This window comes from Lutra lutra, chromosome 14 (assembly GCF_902655055.1).
Source record: "Lutra lutra chromosome 14, mLutLut1.2, whole genome shotgun sequence".
NCBI classification, from domain to species: Eukaryota; Metazoa; Chordata; class Mammalia; order Carnivora; family Mustelidae; genus Lutra; species Lutra lutra.
The window spans coordinates 31217059-31238904 of NC_062291.1; the positions used below are offsets into that span (position 1 = coordinate 31217059).

The window sequence follows — 21846 nt, forward strand, 5'->3', positions numbered from 1 at the left end:
TCATGACTTCGGGGTCCTGGAATCGAGCCCCAAGATGGGCTCCCTGCTCAGTGGGGAGTTTGCTTCTCCTCCCTGGGCCTGCTGCTTTCCCTACTTGTGCTCGCTTTTCTTGCTCTGTCAAAAAAATAAGTAAAATCTTTAAAAATAAATAAGTAAAAAGCTTGGAGTAATGGGACTCCTGGCAGCTCACTTGGAAGAGCATGAGACTCCTGATTTTAGAGCAGTGAATTTGAGCTCTGCATTGGGGATAGAGATTACTTAAAAATAAATCAAATTTTTAAAAAGTTGGAGTAAAAATAAGATACTATCACTGATTGGATTCATTGCTGGCTGACAATAAGTTATCACTAATTTAAGCTATTTGTTGAGAGAAATCCTGATAAAAATACCACCTACAGGATATTTTGCAGGGAACAGGACAAGGTCACATTAAAGTTCATATGCAGGGGCACCTGAGTGGCTCAGTCAAGTAAGTGCCTGCCTTGGGATCAAGTCATGATCCAAGGTCCTGGGATCAAGTCCCATATTGGGCTCCCTGCTCAGCAAGGAGTCTGTTTCTCCCTTTGCCTGCGGCTCCCCCTGCTTGTGTGTGCTCTCTCTAGCTCTCACTCTCCCTCTCACTCTGGCAAATAAATAAATTAAATCTTAAAAAAACAAAAACAGGGGCGCCTGGGTGGCTCAGTGGGTTAATGCCGCTGCCTTCGGCTCAGGTCATGATCCCAGGGTTCAGGGATCGAGCCCCGCATGGGGCTCTCTGCTCAGCAGGGAGCCTGCTTCCTCCTCTCTCTCTCTGCCTGCCTCTCTGCCTACTTGTGATCTCTGTCTGTCAAATAAATTAAAAAAAAACAAAAACAAAAACAAAAACATAAAGTTCATATGGAGGGACGCCTGAGATGCTCAGTTGGTTAAGTGTTTGCTTTTTAGCTCAGGTCATGATCTCGGGTTCCTAGGAATGAGCCCTGTGTCTAGCTCCCTGCTCAGCGGGGGGCCTGCTTCTCCTTCTCCCTCTGCCCCTCCTAACCTCATGTGCTCTCTTTCTCTCTCTCAAATAAATAAAACCTTTTAAAAAAATACATATGGATTAGATAAAAACAGCCAAAAAAATACAGGGGCCAGGGAGAAAGGGAGAGTAGTTAAGGGATACTGGTTCTGAGTGCCTGGGTGGCTCAGTCGGTTCAGCATCTGCCTTTAGCTCAGGTGGTGATCTGGGGTCCTGGGATCAAGTCCTGCAGGTAGAAGAAATAATATTATGAGCCCTATGTCTGTTTTTCATGAATAAATAAATAAAATTTTTACAAATAGAAAAAATTTTCTAGAGATTTTGTTTATTTGACAGAGAGAGAGAGAGAGAGAAAGAGAAAGCGAGCACAAGCAGGGGGAATGGCAGGCAGGGGGAGAGGGAGTTGCAGACTCCCCACTGAGCAGGGAGCCTGATGTGGGGCTTGATCCCAGGATCCCAGGATCATGACCTGAGCCAAAGGCAGGCACTTAACCAACTGAGCCACCCGGTGCCCCAAGATATGAAATATTTTATAAAGCTACGAAAGTTGAAAGAGTATGGTACTGGTGTGATGAATTATAGATTGGTAGAACAGAACAGAATTCTTAAACAAACTGATCTGAAAATGTTTGGAGCAAACGGTCAAGGAAGAATTTTTTTTTTTTTTAAGATTTATTTATTTATCAGAGAGAGCACAAGCAGGGGCAGCAGCAGACAGAGGGAGAGGGAGAAGCAGGCTCTCCACTGAGTAGAGAACCCAATGTGGGGCTTGAACCCAGGACCCTGGGATCATGACCTCAGCCAAAGTCAGATGCTTAACCAACTGAGCTATCCAGGTGCCCCAAAAGAGAATCCTTGAGGCGTCTTCGGTGCAAAAAGGGTGGTTTTATTAAAGCACAGGGAAATAAATAAATAAATAAATAAATAAATAAATAAATAAGGCAAGCATGAAAGCAGGCACAGGGACAGGACCCCTTGGCAGAAAGAGCTGTGCTAGGGTCATGAGGAGTGGCTGGTTATATACTTTCAAGTTGAGTGAGGGTTAGGGATCATGTAAGTCTCTAAGGAATTTGGAAGCAAAGTTTCTAGGACCTTGAGGAGCTGCCTGTTGTCAGGAAAAGTTCATTTATTACGGTCTAGTAGAATCTTAATCATGAGACCCTTCAGATGTCTATCAGTAGGCCATATGCTTGGAGGCTTATTGCTAAAATATATCTTTGGAGAGTATGGGGTAAAGATAAAGGAAGTTTCCAAAGAGACTTTCGCAGGATCTTGGATGTCAGGCTAATGTGAACCTGGGGTTGCCTTTTGCCTCCTGCCATGTATTAACATCAAGGCAGTTACTCGCACTGAGAAATGTCACTCTGCTTGTCTCGAGTACTTGTCAATAGGCTCTAAGTTCTAAAGAAGTTTAATTCTTTTTCTTTTGCCTTTGCTCACATCACAAACCTAAATACCTATGGACTTTCACTATAATTTAAGGGTAGCATTTCAAATCACAGGGGAAATAAAGGGTTATTCAATGAATAGTTAGAATAACAGGGTAGCCATCTGTATAAACAAAATTAGTTAGATTTTTATCTCACTCCTTTCCTTAGGATAACTTCTAAATGGATTGAAAACTTAAAAAATAAATAAATAAATAAATTCTCGAAGAAACAATTATAGAATTTATTTTTTTTTTTTATAATCAGAGTGGGAAAGGCCATTCCCCCCACCCCCCCCCCAGAAATTCAGGGGCAATAAAAGAAAAATTTTATAGGGGCGCCTGGGTGGCTCAGTGGGTTAAAGCTTCTGCCTTTGGCTCTGGTCAGGATCCCAGGGTCCTGGGATCAAGCCCCACATCAGGCTCTCTCCTCAGCAGGGAGCCTGCTTCCCCACCCCTCTCTGCCTGCCTCTCTGCCTGCTTGTCATCTCTGTCAAATAAATAAATAAAATCTTAAAAAAAAAGAAAAAGAAAAATTTTATAAAATTTACTACATAAAAGTAAAAACTTCTGCACAGTAAAACGCTCCAAAATCCGAGTAAAAAATAATCAAAACAAAAATTAACAGAAGATTTTTAGGTGCTATGACAAAGGATTAAGATAATGAGCTCCCAAAAATTAATGGGAAAAGGAACAGTGTCCAAATAGAAAAAGAACAAAAGAAATGAATACTGGTTACTAGAAAAGGAAATAAAAGTATTTCTTACACCTATGAAAAGATAACTTCACTCATACTGAGAGAAATACTAATCAAAACTATATCAGGCCCAAAAAAAAAAAAACCAAACAAAAACCAGAAACTGTATCAGGTTACCGGAGAGGGCCATGAGGGCTACCATTTCTTTTTCTCCCTCTTTGTGCACTGAGATCTGGTATCTTTTCTTCCACCTCATTCAAACTGAGCTGACATTATCCCCTTCCTTACTTTGGAAGTGTGAGCTGTTATGAAAGGAGACCAGGCTGCTCCTGGAGAGGATGAGAGGAAAGGAGAACTCAAGTGCCAGATGTGTGAGTCAAGAGATTACCTTGAACAGGCCCGGATCAGATGACTCCAGCTTCAGCGGCCATCTGACTACAAGCAAATTAGAGACCTTAAGTCATCACCATCTAGCTGAGCTCTGTCATCCCAAAGAGCCAACAGATATGAAGAAGTTGTTATTTTATTTATTTTTTTTAAAAGATTTTATTTATTTATTTGACAGAGAGATCACAAGCAGGCAGAGAGGCAGGCAGAGAGAGAGGAGGAAGCAGGCTCCCTGCTGAGCAGAGAGCCCGATGCGGGGCTCAATCCCAGGACTCTGAGATCATGACCTGAGCCGAAGGCAGCGGCTTAACCCACTGAGCCACCCAGGCACCCCGAGAAGTTGTTATTTTAAACCACTACATTTTGTGATAGTTTGTAACAATAGATAATGGAAGCAGTGCTATTCACCTATGAGCAGGCTTAAAAATTTGAAAATAATACTATTTGTCAAGTGTTGGGGAAGATAGATGCTCTCATACATGGCTGGTAGGAGTGTGAACCGGTATAAACTTATGGAAGTCAAGTTGGCCACATGTATTAAAATTGTAAATTCACAAGATCTACCTCTAGAAACGTATTCTACTGATATAATTTTACAAGAGGGAAACGAGCTAAATATGAGGTTGTTTATTGCAGCACTGCTTGAGTGCAAAAGATAAAAAATCCCTTACCTAGGGGCACCTGGGTGGTTCAGTCGGTTAAGTGTCTGCCTTTGGCTCAGGTCATGATCTCAGGGTCCTGGGATCGAGCCCTGCATTAGGCTCCCTGACCAGTGGGCAGCCTGCTTCTCCTTCCTCTGCTGCTCCCTCTGCCTGTGCTTGCTCTCTCTCTCTTTCAAGTAAATAAATAAAGTCTTAAAAAAAAATCCCCTACATGGGGGTACCTGTCTGGCTCAGCCTGAGAACACGTGACTCTTAATCTCTGGGTAGTGAGTTCAAGCCCCACTTTGGGTGTAGAGCCTACTTTAAATAAATAAATAAATAAGTATTCCTTCCCATTAAAAAAAATAAGATATTTTTAAAAGATTTTATTGTTAAGTAATCTCTACACCCAATGTGGGGCTCAAGCTAAAACCCCATGATTAAGAGTTATGCACTCTACTGACTAAGCTAGCCAGGCACCCCATTAAAAAAAAAAGTTTTTTTTAAAGATTTATTTATTTATTTTAGAGAAAGTGTGCACACACACACAAGGCAGTGGGGGCAGGAACAAAGGGAGAGTATCTTTTTTTTTTTTTTAAGATTTTATTTATTTATTTGAGAGAGATCACAAGTAGGCAGAGAGAGGAGGAAGCAGGCTCCCCGCCAAGCAGAGAGCCCTATGTGGGGCTCGATCCCAGGACCCCGGGATCATGAGCTGAGTCGAAGATAGAGGCTTTAACCCACTGAGCCACCCAGGTGCCCCAAGGGAGAAAATCTTTAAGCAGTCTCCCAGAGGGTCGTTTGGGTGGCTCAGTGGGTTAAGCCTCCGCCTTCAGCTCAGGTCATGATCTCAGGGTCCTGGGATCGAACCCCGCATCAGGCTCTCTGCTCGCAGGGAGCCTGTTTTCCCCTCTCTCTCTCTGCCTGCCTCTCTGCCTACTTGTGATCTGTATGTCAAATAAATAAAATAATAAAATCTTAATTAAAAAAAAAATAGGCAGGCCCCAGGACCCATGAGATCATAACCTGAGCCAAACCAAGAATTGGACACTCAACCGAGTTACCCAAAGGTTGCCCAAAAAAAGGTTTTTTAAAAATGGCCTACATACTCATAAATTGGGGATTGAGTAAACATACTATGGTAATTCATACAAAAAAAATCATTTGGCTGGCAAAAAAAAATGGGAACACATTTTACATTCTGATATAGAAAAATTTACAAGATATATTATTTGAAATACAAGATACAGAATTTGTGTAAAAATGGGGAGAAAAGATGGGGTGCCTGACTGGATCAGTCAGTAGAGCACACGGCAACTGATCTCAGGACTATAATAAGTTTAAGCCCCATGTTGGGTGTAGAGATTATTTAAAAGTAAAATCTTTGGGCACCTGGGTGGCTCAGTTGGTTGGGTGTCTGCCTTCAGCTCACGTCATGATCCCAGGATCCTGGGATTGATTTCCACATCCTTTCCCTGCTCTGCAGGAGCCTGCTTCTCCCCCTCTGTCTGCTGCTCCCCCTGCTTGTGCACTCTCTCTCTCTCAAATGAATGAATAAAATCTTTAAAAAAATAAAAAAACCAAAATCTTAAGAAAGTTTTTTGAGTGGCGCCTAGGTGGCTCAGTCAGTTAAATGGCTGCCTTTAGCTCGGGTCATGATCCCACAGTCCTGGGATCGAGCCCTGCATTGGGCTCTTTGCTCAGTGGAGAGCCCGCTTCTCTCTCTCCCTCCGTTTGCCAATTTGTTTGTACTATCCCTCTGCCAAATAAATAAATAAAATCTTAAAAAAAATGTTTGGGGGGCACCTGGGTGGCTCAGTTGTTTAAGAGACAGCCTTCAGCTCTGTCATGATCCTAGAGTCCCAGGATGGAGTCCCACATCAGGCTCCCTGCTCGGTGGGGAGTCTGCTTCTCCCTCTGACCCTCCCCCTTCTTATGTGCTCTCTCTCTCTCTCTCTTATTCTCTCTCTCTCAAATAAATAAATAAAATCTTTAAAAAAAATACTATCTGCCAAGAAGTAAAAAAAATTCTAGGACAAGATGAATTCTATCAAATACTTAAAAAGGAATTCTTCTCTAGCATTTCTAAAAAGTGGAAAAAGGAATGCTTCCTAATTAATTCTATGAGACAAGTATTACTCTCATACTAAAGCCAGTCAAAGACATCGCAAGAGGGGTACCTGTTTGGCTCAGTCACTAGAGCATGTGACTCTTGATCTCAGGGTCATAAGTTCCAGCCCCATGTTGGGTGCAGAATGACTTAAAAAAAAATAGATTAAGAAGAACATTACAGCGGTGTCTGGGTGACTCAGTCAGTTAAGTATCCAACCCCTGGATTTGGCTCAGGTCCTGATCTCATGGCTCATGAAATGGAGCCCTGTGTTGGGCTCCAAACTCAATGGGACTTTTCTTGGATATTCTCTCCTTCTGCCCCCTCACCCACTTTCTCTTAAATAAATAAATAAATCTTTTTTTTTTTTTTAAGATTTTACTTATTTATTTGTTAGAGAGAGAGAGAGCATGAGCACAGGCAGACAGAGAGGTAGGCAGAGGCAGAGGGAGAAGCAGGCTCCCTGCTGAGCAAGGAGCCCGATGTGGGACTCGATCCCAGGACGCTGGGATCATGACCTGAGCCGAAGGCAGCCGCTTAACCAACTGAGCCACCCAGGCGTCCCTTTTTTTTTTTTTTTTAAAGATTTTATTTATTTGACAGACAGAGATCACAAGTAGTCAGAGAGGCAGGCAGAGAGAGGCGGGGAGGCAGGCTTCCGACTGAGCAGAGAGCCTGATGTGGGGCTGGATCCCAGGACCCTGAGATCATGACCTGAGCTGAAGGCAGAGACTTTAACCCACTGATCCACCCATGTGCCCCAATAAATAAATAAATCTTGAAGAAGGTGAGGTGGGAGAGGAGGAGGAGGAGGAGAAGGAGGAGGAGAAAGAAGAAGAGAAGAAGGCAACTATGGACCAATATATATATGCAAAAATTCTGAACAAAACAGTAGCAAATCTAAACCCAGCAGCATATTAAAAATATTACACACCGTAAGCAAGTGGGATTTATCCCAGGAATGTAAGATAGATCAATATACAAAAAACAATCAATCTAATACACCATATTAATACAGTGTGGTAAAAATTCACATGATCTTCTCAGTTGGTGGAGGAAAACTGTTTGACAACTGCAAATCCTTTCATAATAAAAACTGTCAGTAAACTAGGAATAGAAGAGAACCTTCTCTTTCTTTATTTAAAGTAGGGCTTGAACTCATGACCCTGAGATGAAGACCTGAGCTGATATCAAGTTTAACAGACTGAACCACCCAGATGCTTCTAGGACTAGAAGAGAACTTCCTTAACCTGGTAACAGGCATCTGTGAAAAAACCCAGAGCTAAAATCAAACAATAAAGACTGAGCTTTCTCCCTAAATTCAGGAACAAGACAAGGATATCTGATCTCACCACTTTTTTTTTTTTAAATGAAGATCTTGCCTATTTATTTATTTATTTATTTGACAGAGAGAGAGAGAGAGAGAGAGAGAGCAAGAAAGGGAACAGAAGCAGGGGGAGCAGGAGAGGGAGAAGCATGCTTCCCGCCAAGCAGGGATCCTGATGCCGGGCTGGATCCCAGGATCCTGGCACCATGACCTGAGCAGAAGGCAGATGCTTAACGACTGAGCCACCCAGGCACGCCCCCCCCCTTTTTTTTAAGATTTTACTTATTTATTTCACAGAAAGAGAGAGAGACAGCAAGAGAGGGAACACAAGCAGCAGGAGTGGGAGAGGGAGAAGCATGCTTCCTGCTGAGCAGGAAGCCTGATGCAGGGCTCTATCCCAGGACCTTGGGACCATGACCCCAGCCCAAGGCAGACACTTAATGACTGAGCCACATAGGTGCCCCCTCCACAACATTTTAAAAAGAAAAAGCTGAGGAGGATGTGGTGCATTGCCTGTGGCAATTAGTGTAGCCACTGGGAAAGAAGGTTGGCAATTTCTCAAAATTTAACTATGGAACTGCCATGTGACCCAGAATTCCACTCCTGTGCATACATATACCGAAGAGAATTGAAAACAAGAGTTCAAAAAGAACCTGTATGTGAATATTCACAGCCCCCTTATTCATAACAGCCCAATGTGAAGACAACCTAAGCGATCACTTTAGAACAAATGGATAAAAAATTGGTATTCACCATTTAAAGGATTAGTTTTAGCCATAAAATGTAATGAAGTGTGGATACTTGCTTCATGAACCTCGGAAACAACAGTTAAGTTAAAGAAGCTGTAGAGGACACTTTTAGGCAAACAGGGTTGAGCAATGGAATATACAAAGGCCCATAGGCCTACCTGACTGAATACAGAGGGGACCATCCCCGGATCCACCTCAAAATATCCATAGGTCCTAACTGGCCATCGGGCTACTTAACAACTAACCACAGTTACCAAGAAAGGGAGAAATCCGCATGTGACCATACTCATCTTCCCCCTTTCAAAACAGCCCCCACCCGCTGCCTCCCTTGCAGACAGCCTTTCCTCTGCTCTCCTGTCGGTGGCTCCCTTGAGGTGTATTCAACAAACTTTTATCTCCTTTGTTCTGCCTTAGGGGAATTCTTTCACCAACCGCGCCATTGGCTTCCACCTGAAGGGGTCGCTCCACACCTGGGGGCCGATCAGATCCAGAGTTACCACATTTAGATACCACAGAAACCAGACACAAAGTACCGAATGTTATATAATTCTATTACTATGAAGTATCTAGGACATTCGAATCCACAGAGACAAAGACGATTAGTGGCTGTAAAAGGATGGCGGGAGCTGGAATGAAGGAGTGACTGCTTAGCGGGTAGGGGTTTCCTCTGACGGTTGAGGTGGTGATGGCTGTAGAAACATATGATTGCATAAAGGCCATCGGAGGAAAATAAAAAATGAAGGTCACTGAACTGTACAAAATATTTAAAACATTGAATTATATGGTAAGTGAATTTTATCTCAATTAAAAAAAAAACTTAGGAAGATGGTACCGGGTATACTTCTAAGTACTTGAACTAGAAAGAAACACAGAAAAGGCGAAAAAACACAAAATGGCGGCGGGCTGGTCGGATCACGTGACCTACAATTCTTCCCTGCCCACCCTCCGAAAAGTCTTTTCTTCAGAGCTGGCGCAGAGACACTGGCGGCTCATTGTTATGGGAAGCCCAGGTAACCCTTTTAAAGCGCGCTCTAGCGCTGGCGGCTTAGTGAGCGTAGAAAGCGTATGGAAGGCTAGCTGGGGTGCGCGCACGTAGAACGTAAACCCGTAAGCGCCGTTCCTCGCAGAGATGCGGAGGAAGGGAGAGGCGTGGAGGAAGAGAGGGAAGTTGGCGCATGCGCTTAACTCTGACGGGTTTGAAATGGCTTCGGTGTTAGCCGGGACCCGATTCAGGTGAAGGTCTGGTCTTCGCGGTTGGAGCAGCGGGCGGCGGAGCCGGGGTCCTAACGTCCTATCGGATCCGCTGAAGGGCCAGGAGCGACCGTTTTGGTAGCACGGCGTCCGTAGGTCGGCGACGGTGGGGCTCTCGTGGGCCTGGGGCGGGAGGGCTATGGTCCCTTTTGTGCGGGTCGGAGCAGGCCCCGCGCGGCAGCCCCTCCCCCACCGCCTCGTTTTTTCGCCCACCCCTCCCCACTCCTCGGTTCTTCAGGTACACCCAGCGCCCCTCAGCCTCGGCTTGGCGGTTCTAGAGGCACTGCCGAGCGCCATCCTTCACTTCGGAGTCGCTAAGCTTTAGCTTCCCGGCCTCCGGCCCAGGGCGTCGGGTGGCTGGCGGCGGCGCGGGTTTTGGGGGATAGAGGCTCCTTGCCCGGCCTGGAGGTTAAGGGGACCAGGGCTTTCAGTAGTCCTCTCTTGGCGCTTCGCCCAGTCTCGTGAGACGGAGGATTCCGCCTTCTCTGGTCTGCGTCCCGCGAGGAGCTGGGGCTGGAAGAAGATGGAAGGCAGAGCTCTGGCCCCTCCGAGTCGCGAGGGGAGGGAGAGGGTGCGCGCGGGCTTAGATCTTGACCTTTCCTGGCTTGATTTTGGGGGGAGGGGTCCTAGCGATTGTTCTTTAGGGGACATCCGTTATTGTCAACCGTTTTTCCCCTCGAGGGAGGGGAGAAAGAAAAGGAGCTCCTCGGCCCTTCCCAACCCGAGAAAGTAAGATGTTCGTTATTTAAATGATAGTTTTAAATACTTTTATTCAGTGTATCGTCCCAATTTCCGTTATTGGTTCCACCACTTTCAGTCCCCAACTGATTGCCAAAGAAACACGCAGGCTCTATTTTCTTTGAACCTGGAGCTGTACTTACGAAGAACTGGGTGGATAACAGCACATGGGTTTTGTTAAAATGTGACAGTTTGGAGTCACGGAAAGAAGTGCCTTTCTTGTGAGTCTACCCCTAATATATTGAAATTTGGGGCTTTTGGTGAGCTGCTTGATGTAGAATTTTTTTGCTACATATTGTACGTTTATATATACCTCGTTATTTATACTAGAATCTAGGAAGATGTCCTTGACAAACATTTCTTTAATAACACTTTCATGATATTTATAGTTTGAACTTTAAAATGTGGATTATTTTTCTTAATAGATTGCTGCTATAGAAGACAAACAAGTGAAAGTGTTTTTCCCTCTTTCATCATGGCTCAGTTTGGAGGACAGAAGAATCCGCCTTGGGCTACTCAATTTACAGCCACTGCGGTATCTCAGCCAGGTCAGGCCACTGAACACATGTACTGTAAACTTGGGGGTTGGGGGGGGACGTGAATTAGGGTATGTGTGATATTGTAAAATGTTCCTAAATGACATATCTTTTATTTGTGAAGCTTTTAAAAAATTGATGGATCAATTAGCGTAAATCTGTTTTACATAGCAGTTTGGATAGTTTTATATAGTTTTTCAAACATTATATTAACTTTTATTTGATTTAAATAGGTTAGCAGCTACTCCATTGATTAGAGGTTATGTCACTTGGCATGTTAAGATGTCAGTATGCACATGCTATACTGAAAAATAAATGTATTAAAATTTTATATTTTATGAAATATATATTGTTGGAGTTTAAAGTGGCAAACCCGGTTCTAAAGAATTGATCAAGCAAAGGAGAAAGATAAATAGGTATAAAAGAGCAAATGAATATTTACATTTTCAAAATAAGGTCAAAAGATAATGTCATTGAAAATGTATTAATAAGCTGCTTCTGTTTGCTTTATGAAGTTTTTTTTTTTAACCATTTGATTTAAGGTTTGAATCTTAGATAAGTATCCCAAGGATTCTACAGTATGAATTTCAGTTTCATTGGGTGCCCCGAAAAGTTGCAGCTTTTTCTGTTAATTTGAATATATGTTTTATTTATGACATCTCTAATACTGGTTCTTTACTGCCTTTTACTTAAAATGTCTATTTTAGTAATTCAGGGTCAGTTAAAGAGACCCTATGACCTTCTGACTGGGTGTTATAAAATTTGGTGGACATGATTATCTTGTTAAGTAGGGGACCTTTCTTCTTCTTCTTCTTTTTCTTTTTTTTTTAAAAGATTTTATTTATTATTTATTTGACAGACAGAGATCACAAGCAGGCAGAGAGGCAGAGAGAGAGGGGGAAGCAGGCTCCCCGCTGAGCAGAAAGCCGGGTGTGGGCCTTGATCCCAGGACCTTGGGATCATGACCCGAGCCGAAGGCAGAGGCTTTAACCCACTGAGCCACCCAGGCGCCTCGGGACCTTTCTTCTTAAATGGATGCTTCGGAGTTTTTATTTTTGTTACTTTTCTTTTCTTTTTTTTTTTTTTTTTAAGATTTTATTTATTTATTTGACAGACAAAGATCACAAGTAGGCAGAGAGGCAGGCAGAGAGAGAGGGAGGGAAGCAGGCTCCCTGCTGAGCAGAAAGCCCGATGCAGGGCTCCATCCCAGAACCCTGGGATCATGACCTGAGCCGAAGGCAGAGGCTTTAACCCACTGAGCCACCCAGGCGCCCCTATTTTTGTTACTTTTCATTTGCAGGTTTAAATGGTCAGTTCTGCAGGCCACAAGAGATTATGAAATAATAGTTATAGATTATATTTAATTCAGATCCAGGTGGTACTTTATGTTAAATAATGGGGACTCTGGTGTTGACTTAGTTTTTTTTTTTTTTTTTTTTAAAGATTTTATTTATTTATTTATTCATGAGAGACAGAGAGAGGAAGAGGCAGAGGGAGATGGCAGACTCCCTGCTGGGCAGAGAGCGTGATGCGGGGCTCCATCCCAGGACCTGGGCTTATAACCTGAGCCCAAGGCAGACGCTTAACTGACTGAGCCACCCAGGCACCCCTTGACTTAGTTTTGAAATGGGAATTGTCAATAGTTACCCTATGTCCAGAAGCAAGTCAAAATACAATGACTTGTATTTTGGTCAACTAAACATGTTTTACCTGGCTTTTTCAACATATAATTTGCTTTGTTTATTTAAAACAAGGTCAGGAACATAATATTCTGAGTGACATTTGTTTTTGAAGGAATTTATTTATTTGATAGAGCAAGAGAGTAGGAGCAGGGGTGGGGGGGAAGCAGGTTCCCCACTGAGCAGGGAGCCTGATGGACCTGATGTGGGGCTCCATCCCAGAACCCTGGGATCATGACCTGAGCCAAAGGCAGATGCTTAACTGACTTAGCCACCCAGGCATCTCTGTAATTTGTTTTAAGTTGATATCTATATTGTTCCAGTTAAATAGCTCTTCAGGGGGAATCCTATTGTCTCTAGCTCTTAACATTTGTATTGTGGGGTGCCTGGCAGGCTCAGTTGGTTGGGCGACTGCTCAATGATCTCAGAGTCCTGGAATAGAGCCCTTGTAGGGCTCTCTCTGCTCAGCAGGGAGCCTGCTTCTTCCTCTCCTCCCCACTCATGCTTGCTTTTGCTATCTCTGTCTCTCAAATAAATAGATAAAATATTTTTAAAAATTTATTGTAATTACTTAAATTCATGTTATACTTTTTTTGTTTTTTATTTTAAGATTGAGCAGAGAAGACACCAGACGTTCATGAAAATTATCAAACACAAAGTCAGTAGTAAATATAGATCTCCCTTTTTGGCAAGAGTCCAAACATAAATAATGGGATTTGTGTAAACAGAGCTTTTGTTTCTGCTGTAGGAAATTTTTATGGGTTTTCTTAGACCTTGCTGTTAATCAGTTTTTCCAAATCAAATTTTATTGGTGCATCATAACTTCAGTAAGTAGGCCAAGTGTTTTGTTAGCATATGTCTCTCTTAGCTTTCCTGTAAAAATCCTGGAGAAGGTTCTAAAGAGAACTCTCTAGTGATACTGTTTTTATTAAAATGTTTATTTTCCAGGTGCTCTATTTCAGGCTGCTTCCTGAAAGCTTGCTCTTTTCTTACCTTCATCTTAAAACCTTATTTGTGACTAATCATCTCATCTTATTAGCTGATTTTCAGAGCCACACAAATTTCTGTAAAAGTTAAATTTTCAATTCTGATGCAATTAAAATGAGTTTTATTTACATCTCATCTAAATGGAGAATTTTTTTTTTTCCCAAGTAATCTCTACACCCAATATGGGGCTTGAACTTGCAACCCTGAGATCAGGAATCACATGCTCCACTGGTTGAGCCAACTAGGTGCCCATGAAATAGAGAACATTCTAACCTAATTATAGTACCTCAAGTTTTCTCCTAGTAGCTTCAAGTACAATTTGAGAAAAAATTTCAGCGAAGGACATATAAGGACTTAATCGGGGCAATAGTGTAGATGCTGGTTTTTTACTCTATTAAAAAAAAAAAAAAATGCACCCTTTGAACTATTCCAGACATATTACTTACTGTCAGAGGCTACAGTCATAAATAATCATGGAACAGAAAAAGGTTAACTGAGTAATTCAACTTGAATTAAATATTTTGATCTCTCTACCTATATTTCTGACCCATTTTCTCTTGAGAACAGTATGAAAATACTACTCTTTTTGTATATAACAACATAGTTTTGTTCAGTTAAAGTCTTTGCTCTTCCATTTTCTGACAAGGATATTTTGCATTTGTACTGACCTTGGAAATTCTCAGCTAACAGTGATATAAATTTCACTGCATTCACACAGATGACTGATTTTTTTTTTTTAAGATTTTATTTATTTGAGAGAGATCACAAGTGGGCAGAGAGACAGGCAGAGAGAGAGAGAGAAGAAGGAAGAGAAAGCAGGCTCCCTGCAGAGCAGAGAGCCCGCCGCTTGATCCCAGGACTCTGGGATTATGACCCAAGCTGAAGGCAGAGGCTTTAACCACTGAGCCACCCAGGCACCCCCAGATGACTGATTTAAAATAATATAAAGGGGCACCTGGCTGGCTCAGAGGAGCGTGGGACTCTTGACCTTGAGTTATGAGTTCGAGCCCCATGTTAGGTGTAGAGAGTACTTAAATAACTTTAAAAAAAAAAAAAAGTAATATTAAAAAATTTAGTAAAAGCATGCATGCTAGCAGTATATTGCTGAAATCTGTGGTAAAATTGAAGATCAGTGTTTGGATTGTTACTGATTAATTTTGAATTCCTAGATGTTATTATCTATCATCTTTGGTTTTCTTTTCCTTTAACCCCCATAATCAATCATATATCAAATCTTGACTTTTTTTCTCCTTTGAAAATGCCCCAGGTATTCTCTATTTTACATTTGGGCCCTGGGCACTTCACATTTGGATAATTGTCGTAGCAGCTTTCTCTTGGTTACAGCTCATATGCCAAAGTCTCTCATCTAACTTTCAGGTCTTTCTTTGCTTTTCCCAAATGTAATCCATAGTGTTTACCGTAGATCCTTAAGTCAGGAAGCTTTTTTCCTCATTTCCACTTGGTAGTGTTACTCTTTATTATCCTTTATTCAGTGTGTGGGTTTTTTTTTTTTTTTTTTTTTTTGAAGACTTATTTATTAGGGGGCACCTGGGCGGCTCAGTGGGTGTTTAGCCTCTGCCTTCGGCCCAGGTCATGGTCTCAGGGTCCTGGGATCGAGCTCCACATCTGGCTCTCTGCTTGGCAGGGAGCCTGCTTCCCCCTCTCTGCCTATGTGTGATCTCTCTCTGTCAAATAAATAAAATCTTTAAAAAAATAAATCTTAAAAAAAAAAAAAAGACTTATTTAGAGAGCAAGTGTGTAGGAGCAGAGGGAAAGGGAGAAGCAGACTCCCCGCTGAGCAGGGAGCCCAATGAAGGGCTCCATCCCTGGACCCCAGGATAATGACCTGAGCCGAAGGCAGATACTTAACCGACTGAGTCAACCAGGTGCCCCTCTGTTCTTTAGTTCTAATTGCTTTTATTTGCTTTCCTCTCTTACATACTGGATATGCTACTTATTTCTCTTTCTACTCCAGTGTATCTGTCAGATGTGATACAACTAAAGCATGATTTCTTTCTTTTTTTTTCTTTCTCCTCCAAGTAGACTCCACACCCTATGAGGAGCTCAAACTCATGCCCCTGAGATCAAGAGTCACATGATCTACCGACTAAGCCAGCCAGGAGCCCCTCCTAATTTCTGTCCAAGTCAAAGTATTTTTCAAAGCAGGATGGGACATGTCCTAGATTCTATCTCAACAACTTTATCAGATTAGGAATTTGAGGCCTAGAAAGGTGAAAGTTGTTTAGATTTTACAGATGGTCACAGGAGAGTTAATGTTAAATCATCAGAATTGTGGTTCATTGTATCTTCCATTATTTTTACATATCTACAAAAAATATCTTCAAGGATTTTAGAATTCATTTCAAACTCCTTGGGATGGTATTTATGATGTTCCATCTTTCCAGCCCTATATAACATTTCTCCTACACTGAGATAGTTGTTCTTATTATTTCCCCATTTTTTCCGTTCCCTAGCTGAAGTGCTGTGATACATATTCAGTGACAGTCATATTTGTTTCTAGAACTTTTAGGTTTGAAAGTTTCACAGTTTCCTGTGTGTAAGGAGATAGAGAGAGATAGCTGGTGAACCACTGATTGAATCTTTATGAGATTTCATTTTCTTTTTTTTTTTAAGATTTTATTTATTGGGTGTCTGGAGGGTTAAGTTGGTTAGGCATCTGCCTTTGGCTCAGGTCATGGTCCCTAGGTCCTGGGATTGGGCCTCATGTTGGGCTCCCTTCCAGGGAGTCTGCTTCTCCCTCTCACTTTGTCCCTCCCCCTGCTTGTTCTGTCTCTCTCTCTCTCTCTCATTGCTCACTTTCTCAAAATCCTTAAAAAAATAAAAGTTTTTATTTCTTTTAGAGTGTGCATGTGAGTCAGGGAGGAGCAGATGAGAGAGACAAGCAGATTCTCTGCTGTGCATGAAGCCCAACCTGGGCTTGATAGAATGACCCTGAGATCATGATTTGAGCTGAAATCAAGAGTCAGACGTTTAACTGACTGAGCCACTGAGGCACCCCCTGAGATATTTTTAAAATTTTATTTTTATTTTTGGGTGCCTGGTTCGCTCATTTGGTTAAGCAACTGCCTTCAGCTCAGGTCATGATCCTATGGTCCTGGGATCAAGTCTCACATTGGGCATACTCTGCTCTGCAGGGAGCCTGCTTCTTCATCTCCCTCTGCCTGCCACTCTCCCTGCTTGTGCTCTCTGTCAAATGAATAAATCTGCTTAAAAAATAAAAATAAAAATAAAAATAAATAAAATTCATTTCTGTTTTATGTACTTGAACTCGTGAACCCAAGATCAAGAGTTGCATGTTCCACTCTTTTTTTTTTTTTTTTTTAAAGATTTTATTTATTTATTTGACAGATCACAAGTAGGCAGAGAGGCAGGCAGAGAGAGAGGAGGAAGTAGGCTCTATGCTGAGCAGAGAGCCCAATTCGGGGCTCGATCCCAGGACCCTGAGATCATGATCTGAGCTGAAGGCAGAGGCTTTAACCCACTGAACCACCCAGGTGCCCCTCCTTTTTTTTTTTATTAAGATTTTATTTATTTGAGAGAGATGGAGACAGTGAAAGAGAGCATGAGCAAGGAGAAGGTCAGAGGGAGAAGCAGACTCTCCCTGGAGCTGGGAGACTGATGTGGTACTCGATTCCAGGACTCAGGGATCATGACCTGAGCTGAAGGCAGTTGCTTAACCAACTGAGCCACCCAGGCGCCTGCATGTTCCACTCTTTAGCCACCCAGGTGCCCCACTGATTGAATCTTTAACTCTTTGATTAATTATAATAGTTTGTAGATTTGACTCAAAACATTTGCATTTGTATCTGTATGTAATCATAATAATATTGAAATGTGGGGAATGAATTAGCATATTCTCCCCTATTTCTTTTGGACCATTTGTAAAATGACTGCATTCTGGTCATAGAGAAACATGAACTACTTTAGGAATTAAAACTATAGTTCTAATGTGCTTTTCAATAGGCAGCTGAAGCTAATGCTCATACAGTTGTTTTATTTATTTTTTTAATTTTTTTTATTTTTTAAAGATTTTTATTTATTTATTTGACAGACAGAGACCACAAGTAGGCAGAGAGGCAGGCAGAGAGAGTGGAGGAAGCAGGCTCCCCGCTGAGTAGAGAGCCCGACGTGGGGCTCGATCCCAGGACCCTGAGATCATGACCTGAGCTGAAGGCAGAGGCTTTAACCCACTGAGCCACCCAGGCGCCCCAATACAGTTGTTTTAAATATAACTCCATTTTTCCTGCCTCTTTGTTCTGGCCCAGTTGTCATCATTTAAAACCACAGCCTCTTGAATCAGCAGCTCAGATTGTTAAATTCCAAACTTCATGGTCTTTTTCAAACAAATAATAGCTCATATACTATGTATACTTAACATTAGTTACGCTTTAATGGACTTGAATATTTACAACTCATTTAGTAGGAAAAGATTGCTCCCAGTATTGGTTTAAGCCTGTTTAAACACTGCTTGTGTTAGTAGTAGCAAATAGTCTCGAAAACATTTTTCTAACAGTAAAAAAAAAACAAAAAAAAAACGCATAAAATCTTTTTTTTTTTTTAAGATTTTATTTATTTGTCACAGAGAGATATCACAAATAGAGAGGCAGGCAGAGAGAGAGGGAGAAGCAGGCTCTGCTGAGCAGAGAGCCCAATGTGGGGCCCAATCCCAGGACCCGGAGATAATGACCTGAGCCAAAGGCAGAGGCTTAACCCACTGAGCCACCCAGGCACCCCTACACATAAAATCTTTTAAGGCTCATTGTTAATGCATACTTTTCCCCCTCGAGTAAGTATGCCTTACTTGTGCTCTTATCCAGTGATAGCTGCATTAACATCAGACTACAGGGGCACCTGGCTTGCTCAGTTACAGGCCCGCCTAAGCACCTGCCTTCAGCTCAGGTCATGATCCCAGGGTCTTAAGATGGAGCCCTGCACTGGGTTCCCTGCTTAGTGGTAGGGAGCTGTTTCTCCCTCTGCCACTCCCCTGCTTGTGTTCTCTCTCTCTGTCTCTAATAAATAAAATCTTAAAACCAAAACAAAACTAGGAATCCCTGAGTACTGAGTGCCCCATCTTTCTATCCTAACTTTTCTTTTTTTTTCTCCCTGTCCTAACTTGAGCATGCAGCTTTGAGGTTTTGGACTTTATTTCAGGATGACTCATCTTAATAAAGATTAAAGGTAATAAGGATTTTTTTTCTTTTTCTTTTTTTTTTTTTTTAAGATTTATTTATTTATCTGACAGAGATCACACAAGTAGGCAGAGGCAGTCAGAGAGAGAGAAAGGGAAGCAGGCTCCCTGCTGAGGAGAGAACCCGATATGGGGCTCGATCCCAGGACCCTGGAATCATGACAGCTGAAGGCAGAGGCTTTAACCCACTGAGCCACCCAGGCGCCCCGGTAATAAGGATTTTTAAATTTAACAGTGAGTTTGATAAGATTAAGGGACAACAGAAAAGGGACAGGCTTCTCTTTTGTGTTGTTTTTTTTTTTCTTTTCTCTTTTGTGTTTTAATGGTGTGTTCACTGGTTGGTAATCAGTAAAAACTGCTAGTATGTCATAACACGAGTGTGTTTCAGTCATATGAAACTGATTTTACATTCTAGAAAATGGTACATAATTTACATTTGTCCTTAAAGGTTTAAGAAAACTTTGGGGCACCTGGGTGGCTCAGTCATTACGCATCTCCCTTCGGCTCAGGTCATGATCCTGGGGTCCTGAGATGGAGCCCCGCATTGGGCTGTCTCCTCAGTGGGGAGCCTGCTTCCCCCTTTCCCACTCCCCCTGCCTGTGTTCCCTCTCTTGCTGTCTCTCTCTGTCAAATAAATAAAATCTTTTTTAAAAGATTAAAGAAAAATTAGTCCTTAAGTTTACTTGTTTGCCTGGTAGCCTGTGGTCATCTAGGGCTCATTTCATAGGTTTGTCTCTGGAAGTATTGATACACAGTGATAAGCATATCTCTTTTAGAAGGGTCATAAGACCTTCAGCAATCATGTTGAATTAGGTATAGATATATGAACAGACTATTTTGTTGTGGATAATTGGAAAAGATCTCCATTCGACAAGTGTTTGGCCACTTAGGTGGAGAGAAAGATTAAATCAGGGATTGATACTTTTATGATATGCAAATTATAGGATTATCTTGCAGAATATTGATTATAATTCACAAATACTCAAGGATAGTTTCTCAGATAACCACAAAAAAGGAGTATTAATAATGAAATATACTTTATTGAGAGTAAAGTCTAAAATACGAATGATTTATTTTATTTTATTTATTTGAGAGAAAGCGAGAGCACAAGCAGGGGGGACAGCAGAGGGGGAAGGAGAAACATTCCCTGATGAGCGGGGAGCCCTATGGGGGGCTCAATCCCAGGACCTGAGATCACGACCCCAGCAGAAGGCAGATGCTGAACCATCATCCATCTGTGCCACCCAGGTGTCGCTAAAATAAGAATTTTTTTTTTTTAAGATTTTATTTATTTATTTGACAGAGAGACAGCCAGAGAGGGAACACAAACAGGGGGAATGGGAGAGGGAGAAGCATGCTCCCTACTGAGCAGGGAGCCTGATGTGGGACTTGATCCCAGGATCATGACCTGAGCTGAAGCAGACACTTAACTACCGAGTCACCCAGGCGCCCAACGATTGGCTTCCACTCAACATCTGGCTGTTAGTAGGTTTTTTTTTGTAAGATTTTTATTTATTTGTCAGAGCACAAGAAGTTGGGGGGGGCATGCAGAGCAGGCAGAGGGAGAAGCTGGCTCCCCACTGAGCAAGGAGCCAGATGCTCGGGACTCAATCCCAGAACCCCAGGATCATTACCTGAGCTGAAGGCAGTGACAGTCATATTTAACTGACTGAGCCACCCAGGCATCCCTGTTAGTAGTTATTTGTTTGTAGTTTGTTTTTAAAGATTCTGTTTATTTGGGGCACCTGAGTGGCTCAGTCAGTTAAGCATGGGACTTGACCTCTGCCCAGGTCTTGATCTCAGGGTCGTGAGTTCAAGCCCCGCATTGGGGTCCACACTGGGTGTGAAGCTACTTAAAATTAAAAAAAAAATTTTTTAAAGATTTTACTTTTAGAGAAGAGGGGGTGTAAGCTCATGTGTGTGGCGGGGGAGGGGCAAGCAGACTCCATGCTGAGGGCAGAGCCCTAAGTGGGGCTCTGTCTTACAACCCTGAGATCGTGATCTGAGCCAAAACCAAGAGTCACACACTTAACTGAGCCACCCAAGTACCTAGAGATACTTTATTTTCCCTTCTAAATCCAAAGGCTAGTTTTAAAAATTGAATGTCACTTCGTCTTATTCACAGAAACATTAATGTTTAATTTCGTTTTCAATGTCCAAGATTGAAAACTTGGAATTGAACACTGAGTAAGCCACATGTTTAGGTAATAGTTCATAAAAATTTTTTTTTGTTTGTTTTGTTCTTTTTTTTTCTAAACAAATGTCTTATGATAAAATATGATACAGCACCTAAATTTTCAGTGCCATATAGAGGCTATTAATACATGTTCTGAAATCGGGTAGTTTACATCAGTTCTGAGGTTTTTTGTTTTAAATTTATTCATTTCAGGATAAATATGGGGCTCGAAATCATGGTGCCAAGATCAAGAGTCACATGCTTCTCCCAACAGAGCCAACCAGGCACCCCCTGAATTAACTTTTAATATAAAAGAGAACTGAGCTTTATACTTTATTTGTGCTACTGTAGTTTTCCTTCTACTCATTTTAGTGTTTCACTTTATACTGTTTTCAGTTTTCTTCCAAAATCTTTGAATGGTAATCCTACAATGCAAAATTTGGGGAGAAATGATTATTTGAAAATATATAAATGACAAACTTATGACTAAGTGTTGATCCAGTCACTAACTGCTAATTCATGTGAATGGAATGTTTCTTTCTTTCTTTCTTTCTTTTTTTTCCCTGTAAGCTCTACACTCAACGTGGGGCTTGAATTCACGCCACTGTATTTTTAATTATCAAGACATCAGTATTGTCTTAAAGCCTTGTGTCTGTATATGCTTCCCTGTGTATGAATGGCTTACATAGATAGGACACTGTATGGTGGTCCTAGAAAAAGAATGCCATCAACAAATCAACTAATTAGTACTTCCTTTCATTAGGAATATTTTATTCCAAGGCCGTGTGCTATTGTAGTTAATTTGGGGGGATTCAGAAACTATATGCGGATTTTCATCTGTGTGTGGAGGCCAAGAACCTTTAACTCCCACGTTGTTTACGGGTCACCTGTAATTTTGTTGTAGTTTCTAATTTATCACACTGTTAACAGTAG

The 21846-nt window shown here is 41.9% G+C and overlaps 1 protein-coding gene across 2 annotated transcripts in view; it reads left to right on the top strand.

Moving 5' to 3' along the window:
* The first annotated feature begins 9468 nt into the window (after positions 1 to 9468).
* CCAR1 (cell division cycle and apoptosis regulator 1) overlaps positions 9469 to 21846 on the top strand; it is a 67326-nt gene continuing 54948 nt past the window's right edge. For both annotated transcript variants that reach the window (XM_047702148.1, XM_047702149.1), the window contains exons 1-2: positions 9469 to 9684; positions 10752 to 10874. In XM_047702148.1, coding sequence (XP_047558104.1) covers positions 10802 to 10874 — 73 coding nt within the window. In that variant the 5' untranslated portion in view covers positions 9469 to 9684; positions 10752 to 10801. The remainder of the gene's footprint in view (positions 9685 to 10751; positions 10875 to 21846) is intronic.